The following is a 14,561-nucleotide window of genomic DNA, read 5'->3' as shown; positions in this document are numbered from 1 at the left end:
AAGCAACTCTGACAAATTTGTGTGGCTCAATATAAACTTCTAGTTCTTTTTAAGTGTCTGGGGGAAGCAGACGCTGGTCGTCCGGTGGTTTCTACCTGTGCGCAGGACACAGCATGGACTGATGCGCCGAAGCCATGCTTTCTTGGATGGACTCACCCCCCCAGGACCACATGGGTTCTGTGACCACTTACCTGGACCAGGAGATAAAATGGGGAGGAGAGAAATAAAGAAAAATAAACACCTGCACTGGACAGGGTTGACCTGAAAGCTCAACTGTTAAGTGAAGAATGCAGAAGCTCCTAGTGAGCTGCCCGCAAAGTGCTGGGTGGTGATTTGCCTGGGGACCCAGCCTGCAGGCCAGTCTGGTGACCCTGCGCGCTCACCACTGAGTCCTAATTGACCATCATCCCTGTCCTGCATAGGCGTCAGGAAAATCAATCCATTTGTAGGAGGAGACTGTTTCCTGCTACTGCTCATATTTTCACTAAAACCCCATTTTACTGGAACCAACATTGAAAAAAAAAAGCACATTTTATTCAAAACAAGGCGATATTGGTATTGATGGAGCTGCAGTGATAATGAGGGCGATCAATCTTCTCTCCTCCATTATGGGGTATTGAGCAATTTTGGAGTAAACTTGTGGCATCATTAGGCAAGATCAGCATTTCTCCTTTTTGAAAACTTTTTCTTTTTTGCATATTTAAAGTATTCCTGCTGTGGGAGGGAGCGGTGGGAGTGGGTGTGGGGAAGAGGGGAAGAAACAAAACCGATAAACAAAAGAAAGACCCTGAATGCCTCCAGAGCAGTGAGTAAAGGGCTGGTGATTGAGACAGGAGGTTGCAGACATTTCTTCCTAATTCTTATCAATAATACATTGTGGTGGTGTTTTTGCATCTTGCTTTATACAATTCCCCCACCCACCCCAAGACTCCCCAACTCTCCCCCAAATTAAAAGACTATAGTTACCAAAATCCATGTTCTGGACATGGGAAGTTCAAGGCCAGAGAGTGGAAGTGTCCCCTTACGTGAAGCGGAGGGATATTTCCTGAGGCCTCACTCCCAGGCGAATTCCACCTCCCAGGCGGGGGTGCCAAGGCAGACGCAGGGCTGTTAGTGAGGGCGCAGCCACTGCCAGCCCCAGCTGCTTCTGGGCAGACAGGGGACTGCAAACCTGCCTGACCAGACTCTGTCCGCCTTCTGAGAGCGGCCACATGTCTGGACTTCATGTAAAATCTCCGGACTTGTAAGTTTTGTCAGTGATTCAGAAATTACTTCAACATCGCAGGCCAAGGGTACCCGTCCCTGGCAGATGCGCTCGCCTGCTGGTGTGCAGCCTGTTTTAGGGTCGCCTTGTGGGCATCCGAGTGTAGAGCTCACGCCCTTCCACAGACTGGCTCCAGGTCCCCTGCAGTGAGCGGGGCACTGTGAGGGCCCGCGACAGGCAGGAGTCCAGTGGCCACAGGCTGTGAGGGGTGCGGCCTCCCGGCGGCCCCACAACCAGTTCGAGGCCTGGGTGGGAGCCTATGAAAGGCGCTGCAAACACTCTGGCCTCAAGGACTCACGCGGCTTGGTTACTCGTAGCTGTCCCGGGAGATCCAGTGCTCCGTGGCCAGTCACATCCAGGGCCTGGTGAAGTCGGAGAAGAACCGCCAGGTCGCGTGTGAGGCAGGGATGCTCAGAACCCTCATGGCCTCCTGCCGCCAGGCCCTGGCCACCGGCAGCGGCGCCCTGCACTGCGGCCTCGTCAGGATTTTTGAGAAGCTGGCTTCCCAAGCGATTGAACCGGATGTGTTAAGGTACCGTATGCTATGCGTAGGATGCCGAGCCCCGGTCAGTGTGCTCACGCACAGTGGGCAGGTGCAGGGCCTGGAGCACTGTCCCCAGGCCCCTCCGGCCCTCCCAGCACCGGCACTGTGAGGCCAGGGGAGCCCAGAGGCTATGTGGACAGAGGAAGGGCCCGCACGCAGACAGAGGCCCTGTGAGCTGCTGGTCTCGGCGAGGGGGACAATAGTCAAAGGGCCCTGTGATATTGCAGAACCCTCGGTGGGGTGCTTGGCAGGGTGCTTGTTGGGGTGCTTGTTGGGGGTGCTTGGTGGGGTGCTTGTTGGGGGTGCTTGGTGGGGTGCTAGGTGGGGGTGCTAGGTGAGGTGCTTGGTGGGGTGCTTGGTGAGGTGCTTGGTGGGGGTGCTTGGTGGGGTGCTAGGTGAGGTGCTAGGTGGGGTGCTTGGTGGGGGTGCTAGGTGGGGGTGCTTGGTGGGGGTGCTAGGTGGGGTGCTTGGTGGGGGTGCTTGGCAGGATGCTTGGCAGGGAGAGTTGGAGCCGAGCTGGGAGAACCACAGCCCGGAGGTTAGAGGTCAGGGAAGCCTCCCTGAGCCCTGAGGCCTGTGCGAAGTTCCTCAGCCAGGAGATGGGACCCAGTGTGGGAACACACGGCGGGGCAGGGGGTGGGGGGGGCTGGGAGGTGGGGCTGTGAGTTCAGCTGGCTGAGGGCAGCAGTCAGGACTCCTGACAAGCAGGAGGATAGAGACTGCCCTGTGGTAGCCCCTCCTGAAACCCTGTCCTGGAGGGAAGAGGTACGGGGCGGGGCAGACACTAAGACAAAAGGTAGAGGCGAGAAAGGCTCAGGAGGGAGGTCAAGCCTCCTAAGGCCCTGTGGCAGGGCCACCCACCCACGGTGTTGGGGGCAGAGTCCAGGGTCCCACGCCTGCGGGGCCTGTGCTGGCCACAGGGCCATGTGCAGAGGGGGCGGCAGGCACCCTTCCGGCAGCAGGCGTGGGGCTCAGGACCAGGCCAGCCTCTCTGCCTCTGGAGGTGCCAGCTGCCGGGCAGTGCCACTGTGCCTGCTTAGGCTGGTTAGTAAACTCCACTAGAAACTTACAGAGAAGGTTGACAGTTATTTTCCAACACATTTCTTTTCCTCCTGAGGCCCAGTGGCGGCTCCTAGCTGGTCACTGGTCTCATCAATGCACCTGAAACTTCTAAACTCCTCAGCTCGCTGGGTGCTAGGAGCGTGGCTGGAGGAGGGGTTTCCAGGCAGAAAGAGGAAGCTGGGGGGTGGGGGGGGTGTCAGCACTGGGATGCAGGGAAGTGTTAGATGAAGCTGGGGAAACTGCCGCAAACTGTCTCCTCCATTTGCTTCTCTGTGTTGGTGTCCTATTCAGACAGTTTCTAGCCCTTGGAGCTCCCTCACCTCCGGCAGCTGCGGCGCAAATCCCCGGGTCGTCTAGTGTGCATGGAGGGGCCTCTGGACGCCCAGGTGAGGACGGAGGGAAGGACAGGGCAGGTTAACGGGAATTCAAAGAGAGCAGGCATTCCTCGCAAGGGCTCATTCACAGCAAATGGGAAGCAGATTTAAAACATGATTTTCCTGCTGCTCAATGGAGCAAATGAGGAAAGCAGAGGGCTAGGTGGTGCCTGAGGGAGAGCAGGTCTCTAAGGAGGATGGCCTTGCCCCATACAGGATAGGTGAGGATGAGCAGGAGCCTGAGCCTGGGGCCCGGTGCTGCCTCTGGACCGCGGTGCCGTGACGGCTTCCTGTGCAGCTCTCAGCTCAGGGCTGGGGGTCGGAGGCAAAGCATTGGGTGGATCCTGGGTGTCAGGCCTCCTGGGAGGATGCTGGTCCAGGGAACTAGCTTGGAGGGAAAAAACCTGTGGACACACTAAATATAAAGTCACCTAGAACATTAAGGAAAGGAGTCCCAGTTGGGAAGCAAGAATGAAGAATTGGCTTGGGCTGGCGGCCAGAGCTGGAGGCAAGAGCTTTCAGGGAGGCAGGCTGCTCAGAAAGGAGGTCGGTGAGCCAAGACGAAGCCTCGGCCTGCAGCTGCCCCTGGGCAAGCCTGGACAGCAACAGCAGGGGTGTGAGGGGACTACAGGGAGAAGTTTCTGAGTGTGTGTGGGGGGGTAGGTTGTGACCACAGTGCAGTGCTATCAGAATCCGCAGGGAGCCTGGGTGGGCAGCCAGGAGAGCTGCCCTCACAGGGACAGGAACCAGCGGGGTAACTGCAGAGCCCTCCTCCAGCTGCGGTTGAATGTGGGGCCCACTGTCAGAAGGGGTAGGAATGCTTTGAGCAAAGCCACAGCTCTGCTCTTGTTGCTGCCTTAGGGCCACAGGCGGTGGCCGCGGAGACTGCTGTGGGCCCTGCAGGAGCCGCCCAGGACACCAGCCCGTGTCCCGCAGGCACACAGGCCCTCAGGCGCCGGACGCTGGCCCAGAGCCCCACGCCTGCCCTCCAGACAGCTCTGAGCCTCATCTCCATGACCTCCCCGCGCAACCTGCAGCCGCAGCTGGCCTCCCTGGCTCCGTCCTTCGTGGAATTTGACATGTCCATGGAAGGTTATGGGTATGGTGGCCTTTGCATATAAAATACATTTAATTACTTTCCTGGTGCCTCAGATGCAGCATAGCATTGATTACAAAGTTCCTTCAGCTCCCACCACTCAGCAGGGAGCTATGGCTGCTCACGCACGCCCCGCCCCGTCTGCTCAGTGCTTCTCAGGGCGGCCCCAGCTGCATAGGGTCAGGGCCCTCTCCTTCCCCTGCAGGGTCTGCATTCTGGAATGTTCTCTCTTCCAGCTTCCAGTTTGGGTTCCTTTCTTAGGCCATAGGACCTACGTCAACCACGGAGTGGTTTCTGTCCCCGGAGTCTCATGGTCCAAGAGCAAGTGAGGCCCCTGTAAGAGACAGAGGAGTGGGCTTGCAGGTCACTCACTGGACGCTGCCTCTTTCCAGGTGTTTGTTTATCCCGACCCTGTCCACGTTGATGGGAACCAGCACTGAGTACTCGGTCTCCGGAGGGATTGGGACAGGTAGGTGCTGCCCAGGTTCGGCTGGCTGGCCCCCTCCACTCTGCCCAGGGAGTGGGTCCCCAGAAAGCCTGGATTTCAGATTCCCTCCAGGCATGTCCAGAGGGCCCGAGTCTCCCTCTCAGGTCTGTGCGTTTGAGTCATCCTCTGTTTGTCATGCCTCTTAGGGCAGGTGTCCTGTTCACGGCACGTCCTCTTGCTCTGTGTCAGGGGCCTAGCAGCTGAGCCTGGGCTGACGAGGCTGAAATGGACACCTCATCCCTCCCTCACCCCACCTTCCGACTCTCCCTGGAGATAAATGGGAGTTCCCTGTGAGGCCGCTCAGGAACAAGCCTGTCCCGGGCTCATGAGAGGCCTGGGCCTGGGCCTGGGCATGCTCTGCACAGCGCTGTCCCCGCTGGGAGCCAGGCCCTCTGGCTGGACAGCCAGGGTTTCTAAGGGAACTGGTGCGTGTGGGGGGCACCCAATGATTCTGCTCCTTAGTGAGAACAGCAGGCCCTGCCGGCAGTGCCAACCCCACCCTGAGGTGGGAGGGCAGGGTCTGTTCAGGGGCAGCCTGTCCCTGCAGGTGCCGCCTTCTGCCCCTCGGAGCACACTGCCCACCCAGGCCAGCTGGCTGCGCCTAAAGGGGAGTGGGTCTCAGGGCTTCAGGGCTGTGCCCTCTCCAGGCCCTTGGGGGTGTGTCTCAGGGCTTCAGGGCTGTGCCCTCTCCACTCCCTTGGGGGTGTATCTCAGGGCTGTGCCCCCCTCTGCTCGCTTGGCAGGGCAGCATGGGAGAATTGGGGGGACAGAATTGGAAAGAGTGTTTGAGGATCTAGGCTCAAGTTCCGGAGGGATTATGACTTTTCCTGAGAGGATGAGTGAGCAGTCAAGAGCATTCTGCTGGGTGGGGTTGATGTAAAGTGAGCATGAGTCAGAGGCATGGTGCTGGCACACAGTAGGACCACCTGGGTGAAATCCCAGCCACAGCAACACTGGGAGACTTCCCCAGCATCACAGAGCCTCAGGGCACTTGTATTCCGACCACAGGTGCTGCCAGGCCCTTCCCCCCGCCCGCCGGCCTGACCTTCTCCTGCTGGTTCCTGGTCAGCAGGCACAGCTCGGCCCTCGAGGGCCACCCACTGCGCTTCCTGACCCTGGTGCGCCACCTGGCCCGGACCGAGCAGCCCTTCATCTGCTTCTCCATCAGCCTCTGCCCGGACGATCTCTCCTTGGTCGTGTCCACAGAAGAAAAGGAGTTTCAGCCTCTGGGTAGGGCGTTGGAACCACAGCTGGTTTCTCCCACACGTGGGGAAAGTGGGGCAAAGTCTGCAGCTCCTGGCGCAGAGCCCAGGAGCCTGGCCCTCGCTCCGTCGTGCTGGCGGCAGGTCCTGGCTCTGTCATCGCATCCCGACGCACTATGCTCACCTGCCTGTGACGGCCCCAAGGGGCCGAGACGGCCAAGCTCAGTGCATCCTGGCAACACCTGTCCCGTGATCCCTGAAAGTGTCACTTTCTAGGGAAACCTGGGACGGTCCAGGGGAGGCTTGGCATCCTTTACACAGCAGGACCTCCTTTCCCGCTCCCTCTAAGGACGTTGCCAGCACATGTGCGCCACTGTGGAGGCAGCCTGGTGTGGGGAAGACCTGGAGTCTGACTCCTGGGCTGGAACCTGGGCTGTGACCTTGGGCAAGTGACCTAACTCTCTGTGCCTCAGGATGGTAAAACGGGAATCATCACAGTATCTCCCTCACAGGGTTGTCATGAAAATGAAATGCGCTGATATTTGTAACAGTCCTCCAAACAGTGTCTGGCTCAAAGCAAGACCTCAGCAGGGATCGCTGCTGCTGTCATTATTTTGTAAGCGGGGCACGACCAGGCTCCCTGGCACCAGGCCCCAACCTCCTGGGCTGCTGCAACCTCCCACCACATGGGAGATCTGTGTTGCTCTCTCTTTCAGATGTCATGGAACCCGAGGACAGCTCTGAGCCCTCTGCGGGACGCCAGCTTCAGGTCAGGTGTGGCCAGCTGCTGGCTTGTGGCCAGTGGCATCACCTGGCTGTGGTTGTCACCAAGGAAATGAAAAGGAATTGTACCGTTTCCACCTATCTGGATGGACAGGCCATTGGCTCAGCCAAGGTGAGATGGTCCCCAGCCGCGCTCGCCCCACCCCTGCCTCCTGGCCGCACCGCCCTGGGTGGCCTCGTCCAGATCTGTGCTTTCTCTTGGCAGCAGGGTTGGCATCCAGTGAGGCCCCCTCACTGTCCTGAACACTTGGCTGAACTCAGGCATAAAAGGGCATCTTTACAAAATGCGATAAAGGTCACACAGCTAACGCAGAAGGTAAAACGTGGAAACGAGAGTAGTCGTGACTGCTATGACCGGAAGAATAGGCATAAGAAAACATGTCTCTAGAGTGAAAAGTAAAGACTGTTTACATCCACAGGGTGAATTCCCAGGAAGGTCTGAGCAGGGCCAGAGTCCAACTCTGTAAGAGGTGTCCCGGGAGTCAGTGCCCTGGCCTGGATTGTGGCCACGCCGAAGAGCAAGGCGCCACAGCTGTGAGGACACCGACGTGTCCTGCCAGAATCAGAGCAGGAGTGGCCAGGACAGGATGGGTCTCCGTGTAGGGAAGACACAGAGGTGGACACAGCTGGAGGAAGCGCCTCATTGCTGGCATTAGTTACCGCGGTCCTGAGGTTTAAGGGCGAGGAGCCAGGAGAGGCGGGACCTGACCATCATGCTCCCGCTGCCAGTCAGAGGCCCCAGGAAGCCAGGCAGTGAAGGGCATCGTCACCTGGCACTCCCATGCACGTGCAAAGCCAAAGGGCTGCATCCGGGTCAGTCACTGCAGAGCACTGTGGGAGGGTTCGGCAGTGTTTCCAAAGTCCCCTGGTGGCGGGAACGCAGCCAGAATGGAGAGCCTTAGATTACCAGGGTTTCTCATTCCACACTGTTGCCGTTTGGATAATCTTGTCGTGGGGCCTATTCTATGCATGTTAGGACACTGAGCAATGTCTGTGGTCACCCTGGGTGCCCTAGCATGCCCCATCCCTACTTGTGACCAGCAAAAACATCTCTACATTTCCAATTGTCTGCTGGCATGGGGCAAAACAGCCCAGGCTGAGACTCATTAGGTTAGCACAACCTAAATTCTCTAGGACACCTCCAGGTAAATGGGATGCCGTCTTCTGGTAAAAGTATCTTACAAAAATAAAATGCATGGTAATCGGAAAGATGTGGCGAGAGAATGAGAACAGGTCTCCAAAACAGAAAATGAGCTTTTTTCTGCAATCATTATCAATACTAGACCTCCCTCCCTCCTTCCCTCATTACATATTTATTGAGCACTTACTATATGTTAAGTACTGTTTCAGGTGCTGGGAATTGTCCATGTCCAGTCAAATACCTCCAGGAGTGTGCATATCTAGAATATAATCTTTTAGGATTAGATTTTTCACGCACATGATTCTTGGGAAATTCACCCAAGTTGTTGCACGTGTCAATAGTTCATTCTTTTTTATTGCTGAGTAGTGTTCCATGGAATCTATAATAATAAAAGGATAATATGCTAATTAGACTGGATGTCCTTCCAGACGTCCTTCCTTCCAGACAAAGCTGCAGTGGGCAGGGCCGCAGCAGAGGCCCCTGATGGTGGCAGCGGCGGCAGGCGGGGGCCAGGGCCAAGGCCCTTGCATGAATTTCGTGCATCAGGCTTCTAGTGGATACATGACCATCAAAGACCATCTGGATTATTTCCAGGGTTTGGCTATTAAAAATAAAGCCACGGTGAAGATTTGTGAACAGTTTTTTGTGTGAACTTAAGTCTTCTTTTCTCTGAAGTAGATACCCACTGTCCAACGGCTGGGTTTGGTGGCATTACAGGTTTACTTTGATAAGAAACTGCCAAACTATTCCCAGAGTGACTGTCCCCCATCTTACATTCCCACCAGCAATGAATGACTCAGGTTCTCTGCATTCGGTGTTGTCACTATGTTGTAATTAGCCTGATAAGTGTGTAGTGGTGTACTTTCCAATTAAAAAATTTTTCAATTAAAGTTTTTTTAATATAGTTTTATTGATTTATTTGTGTGTGTATATATATATATTAGAGGCCTGGTGCATGAATTCGTGCATGGGTAGGGTCCAGCCAGGGGGAGGGGACATGGGCAGTTGGCTGGCCTGCCTGCTGGTCGAACTCCTGGTCGAGGGGACAATTTGCATATTAGCCTTTTATTATATAGGATATACACTGAGTGGCCAGATTATTATGCGTTCAGAGATCATAATAATCTGGCCACTCAGTGTATTCTGCCATTCAGTGGGTTGTTTCTTTGTTTTGTTGATAATTTCCTTTGCTATGCAAAAACTTTTTAGTTTGATGTGGTTCCATTTACTTATTTTTTCTTTTGTTTCTCTTGCCTGAGGAGGTATATCAGAAAAAAAATATATTATTAAGAGAGATGTCCAAGATTTTGCTGCCTAAGTTTTTTCCTAGGATTTTTATGGTATTGAGTCTTACATTTAAGTCTTTAATCTATTTTGAGCTACTTCTTGTATATAGTATAAGAAGGGTGTCTAGTTTCGTTTTTTGCAATTATCTCTCCAATTTTCTCAACACTATTTGTTGAATAGACTGTCTTTACCCCATTGTATGTTCTTGCCTCCTTTATCAAATATTAATTGACCATATAGGCATGGTTTTTTTTCTGGGATCTCTATTCTGTTCCATTCATCTCTATGTCTGTTTTTATGCCAGTGCCATGCTATTTTGATTAATGTAGCCTTGTAATATAGTTTGGTATCAGGTAGCATGCTCCCTTCAACTTTTTTTCTTCTTTCTCAAGATGGCTGGCTTGTTCAGGGTCTTTTGTGGTTCCATATGTACTTTTGAATTATTTATTATAGTTCTGTGAAATATGCCTTTGGTATTTTGATAGAAAATACGTTGAATCTATAGATTGGTTAGGGTAGTATGAGCATCTTAACAATGTTAATTCTTCCTGGTGTGTTTTTAATTTGCATTTCCTTGATAGCTAATCACATTGAACATCTTCTCATGTGCTTCTTTGCCATCTATATATACTCTTCAGTGATGTCTGTTCATGTCTTTTACTCATTTTTTAATTGCATTGTGTGATTTTACTGTTGAGTTTTAAGGGTTTTTCTGTATATTTTAGATACTAGTACTCTGTCAAGTATTTAATTTGCAAATACTTTTTCCTGATTTATAGCTTATTTTTATATTCTTTCACATGGATTTTTAAGAGCCAATACCTTATTTAATAAAGTACAATTTATCAGTTTTCTCTTATAGTTCTTGCTTTTGGTGTTAACTTGAAGAACTTCTTGCCTGAGTATTTTCTCCTATGCTTTTAAAAAGCGTTTTCTAGTTTTAAACTTTACATTTTAGTGTGTGACAAATTTTGAGCTAATTTCTGAGTAAGGCATAAGGTCTAGGTTGCTATTCATTTCTTTACCTATGAATGTCCAGTTTTTTAGCACTGGTTGTTGAAGATGCCACTCTTCGACCATTGAAATGCTTTTGAACCTTTGTTAAAAAACAGTTGGGCATATTCGTATGGGTTTATTTCTGGATCTTCTATTTTATTCCATTGTCTACATGGCTAACCCCCTACCAATACCATACTGTCTTAATTATGTGGCTATATAATAAACCTTAATATTGGGTGGAGTGGTACCCAGTATTTCAAAAATGAAGAATTAATCTACTTATTAAGCTATTTGTTTAAGCCTAGAGCCAGTGTCTTTTCATATAAGTTTTAGAATTGGCTTGTCTGTCTACAAGAAGCCTTCTGAGGTTTTGATAGGGTTGTGTTAAACCTATCGATCATCTTGGGGAGAAATTACATCTTTGCTATGCTGAGTTGTCCTCTCCAGGAGCACAGTCTGTCCCTTCCTTTGCATGGGTCTCCTCTGATTCACTTACATCCTTTCAGACTTTTCAGTCACAGCTCCTGCACGGGTTCTATTAAGTGCTTCATTTCCTTTGAGCAGCTGTAAATGGTATTGATCTTGATTTTAGCTTCTGCATGTTCATTGTTAAAATGCAGTTACTTTTGTGTGTTGATCACGTATCCAACCTGGGACCTTGCTGAGCTCACTGATTAGTTCTAGGAGCTTGGGGTGGTTTTTAAATTGTAGATTCCTTGGAATTTTCTACATGGACATATCCTTTGCAAAAGGTGATACTTTTCTTTCTTCCCATTCTGTAGATCTGTAATTATTTTTAGTACATAAGTTAATGTGTCGATACTGGACACGTGGGTTCTCAGTTGGATGACTGGGACACACAAATGGACATTTCGGTGGATCTCACTATTCCTCAGTTTGTTTCCTAAGGCGCAGTGCCGCTCACTCCCACTAGTATTTCATAAACTGTTTTGCTGCCCTGTTTCTCAGCTTTGAGAGTTATCTTTGTAATGTTTTTAGGTAAAACAAATCTTTACTTTGAGAGAAGAATGAAGTGCATTATTTCATTTCCACAGGTATTTATTTGATTGATTCTGAAGTTAACCACCTCCCACCCTTTGCCTGTTAACAGATGTTATACATTCAGGCCTTGCCAGGACCTTTCCTTTCGATGGACCCGTCGTCATTTGTGGATGTTTACGGGTATATCGCTACCCCTCGGGTTTGGAAACAAAGGTCAACATTAACATGGCGTCTGGGCCCCACATACCTCTTTGAAGAAGCTGTCTCAATGGAAACTCTGGAAGTTATTAACAAACTCGGCCCGAGATACTGCGGCAACTTCCAAGCTGTGCCTGCCCAAGGTGGAGTGTTCTGATGGATAATGATCTTGCTGATTTTATTTTAAAATCAGACATCCATTTATTTATAGCACATTTATAAAGAGTAAACTCAGCACTGGCCGGTCAGTTGGGAGACCTATGTAATTGGGTCGTTACATATTCACAAGCAACAGAAAATGTCACAAGAAAGGAAATGACAATGTCCTTCATATTTCAGCTCCAAAACACATGATGGAGGAGAATGGTGGGTCATACCATCAGCAAAGAGGAGAAGAGAGTGAGATAAATAAGATACATTCCTTTTAATGAAGGAGCTTTTTAACTAAAGTACACTGCTGTTCTCAATTATTAAACAGGCAGACACAACATCCACATTTTCGTTATTGATTGTCGGCTGTTGAAGCGGGAGCGTCGCTCTCCGTGCTCCGCCGAGTTAAGGGGTCAGCTCCCAGCTGGGAAGGGCGATAAGTGAATTTCAGCCCACATGTCTTGTGATGGTGAAGTGCTGAGAGCTGTTGAGTACCTCTGTCTCTGGGCCCCGTGCCTCCTTCCACCTTCCTTTCCTCTGGCTAACAGTGCTGGCCAGCACTGCGATGGGTCAGGTGTCCAGCCAGTTGCACTGACTATTCTTCCCTGCTTCTCCAGTCACACAAGGGCTCTCCTTGACCCAGGGTCCAGGCATGACTTCCACGCGGGGCACTGTCCAGGGACATGCCGCTCACTGGAATGCCTCGGCTAACAGCCCGGCGGTGTCTCTTCCTTATAAGGAGCTTTCTTATCCTTATCATTCTGACTTGAGGGAGCAAGGTTGTGCCCTTGATAGGTGTTGCAAACATAGCAACTTCATACCTGGAAGGCCTCTATATCATAGTAGGGTTAACATTGTGAGATTTATCCACGTTATCCATGATTTTTTATGTGTCAGAGAAGCTCAGGGAGGGGCAAAACATGAGACATGTGAACACAACATGCAAGCATACAAAGTAACAACATATAACAACACGCCAACATACAATGTAAGAAGAAACGAACATTCTTTTGATGGTCACTTCGCCAGTTAGCGGCAGATATTTACTGTCTGAGGATTAATTTTCTTCTCTGTGCAATGAGACTAGAAGTGACTGGAGATGTGTTAATTTAGGAGCAGATCCTGGTGCGGACACGGCGGCCCTAGTGGCCGAGGAGAGGGTCTCCGTGGGCCTCCACGTGGCCAGCTCGTCCACCACCAGTGTCGCAGACATCAGAAGCAAGTACAATGAGGTAGACAGCCGCCTGATTGCCAAGGAGGTAAGCCTGCTCACGTCCCTTGCAGCCCTTTCGGAATCATGACCTCAGGGCTGCCTTCAGCTTTTAACGCTGGAGTATTTGCGCATGTGCAGATGGGGGCATGAGGAGTGCTTCCCACTTCATTTGTGACAATAGTCGATGGCTCCCCACCCATGAACTCCCCCAAGGCTAAACCTTTGATCTGTAATTGCTCAGAGGAGAAAGTAGGTGCTCTCCATTCTTCACCGCAGAGCAAGAACAGAATATTTAAAACGTTTGGGCACTGAGCACCGGAGCTTCCCTTCTGGGGTGACACCCCCCCGCCACCATGCACACACACACTGCAGCGTGTCCTGGGAACACTCTGTTTATTTTAAGCAATGACCTTGAAAAATAGCAGGCAGACCTGCTTGCAGGTGAAGATGCTGTTAGACCAGCCGTGGGCAAACTACGGCCCGCGGGCCGGATCCGGCCCGTTCGGCTGTTCTATCCGGCCCGCGGAACCAAAAGAGTGGAGGGTTCTCTTGCTCTCCCCTCCGCTCCTTTACTTTGAATTTATATTAGTTCACACAAACACTCCATCCATGCTTTTGTTCCGGCCCTCCGGTCCAGTTTAAGAACCCACTGTGGCCCTCGAGTCAAAAAGTTTGCCCACCTCTGCTTTAGACTGTTTCCCATTTCCCGTGTAAAGAGCTCCATGCTCACTGCTCATGATGTGTTCAGCCTCCCACTGTCACAGACAGGGGCCCTGCCTTTGCTGGTGAGCAGGCTCAGGGTGGGTCCTATTTGGCATAAGGAAGTGCCTCACCAGCAGTGTCCTTCTGATGGGGGAGACCAGTGGGCACACTTCCCGGGCTCTGAGAGCCAGCGAGGCCAGTTGCAGAAATGGAGAGACCGGCGGGAATGCGGCAATGCTGGCATCTGCAGCGCGCTCCGCATGTAGGTGTGCTGGGCCCCTGCCTGCCCCGTCGGCTCCTCACCATGAGCATATGGGACATGCCTGGCACAACTGAATAACCAAAGCTGCCCCCCCGATGAAGCCGCAGCCAGGGAGACAGGACAGGAGAGCCTGGCCTTGGGTTCCAGGCTCCTGACATGGTGCGTCTGTGTGCATTTCCTGAGAGCCAGGTGCTAGCACTGGGCCGGACTCGGCGCCCGCCCTCGGGGAAGTTGTCACAAGGCCTCTTCCTTCCTTGGAAAGGGAGGCTGAGGAGTCTCCTGATTTCCACTCTCTCTAGATGAACATTTCATCCCGTGACAACGCCATGCCCGTGTTCTTGCTGAGAAACTGTGCTGGCCACCTCCCAGGCCCTCTTCGGACCATCGGAGCTGTGGCTGTGGGCCACCTGGGTACGTCAGCCTCACCTCTGTGACTGTTTGGGAAGAAGGGCTGGTGCGTGCCAGTGCCTGTGCAGCCTGGAGTCCTGAGCGGCAGTGAGGACACAGTGGGTGGGAGCCAGGGCGGTGCCAGGACAGGAGAGAAGCATTGGGGGCTTAACCCTGCCAGGGAGTTGGCCTCCACACTGAATGAGGTCAGCTCACCTCACTGCATCTAATTGGTAATAAATGCAGCTGCTCTCCAGTCTGTCATCTGTGCACAATGGAGCCCATGTACTGGGCACAGTGGCCTCTGTGCCAGCAACTGTCAGAGCAACGAGTGGGTGCAAGCACCCAGGGCCGCAGGATGTAGGGGCAGAGGTTGCCAGAGGAGCCAGCAGACTCAGATGGCATCGA

General features: G+C 52.1%; 1 protein-coding gene across 1 annotated transcript in view; it reads left to right on the top strand.

The window, feature by feature from the left end:
- WDFY4 (WDFY family member 4) overlaps positions 1 to 14,561 on the top strand; it is a gene marked incomplete at its 5' end in the record, with an annotated part of 233,604 nt that overhangs the window by 62,966 nt on the left and 156,077 nt on the right. The window contains 9 exons of the mRNA XM_080688457.1: positions 1,582 to 1,796; positions 3,162 to 3,256; positions 4,106 to 4,343; positions 4,733 to 4,809; positions 5,836 to 6,057; positions 6,746 to 6,924; positions 11,351 to 11,582; positions 12,703 to 12,848; positions 14,066 to 14,177. Coding sequence (XP_080544583.1) covers positions 1,582 to 1,796; positions 3,162 to 3,256; positions 4,106 to 4,343; positions 4,733 to 4,809; positions 5,836 to 6,057; positions 6,746 to 6,924; positions 11,351 to 11,582; positions 12,703 to 12,848; positions 14,066 to 14,177 — 1,516 coding nt within the window. The remainder of the gene's footprint in view (positions 1 to 1,581; positions 1,797 to 3,161; positions 3,257 to 4,105; positions 4,344 to 4,732; positions 4,810 to 5,835; positions 6,058 to 6,745; positions 6,925 to 11,350; positions 11,583 to 12,702; positions 12,849 to 14,065; positions 14,178 to 14,561) is intronic.

This window comes from Plecotus auritus (assembly GCF_963455305.1).
Source record: "Plecotus auritus genome assembly, chromosome: 9".
NCBI lineage: Eukaryota > Metazoa > Chordata > Mammalia > Chiroptera > Vespertilionidae > Plecotus > Plecotus auritus.
The sequence above is the reverse complement of the archived record's forward strand: the minus strand, read 5'-3'. Positions and strand labels throughout refer to the sequence as shown.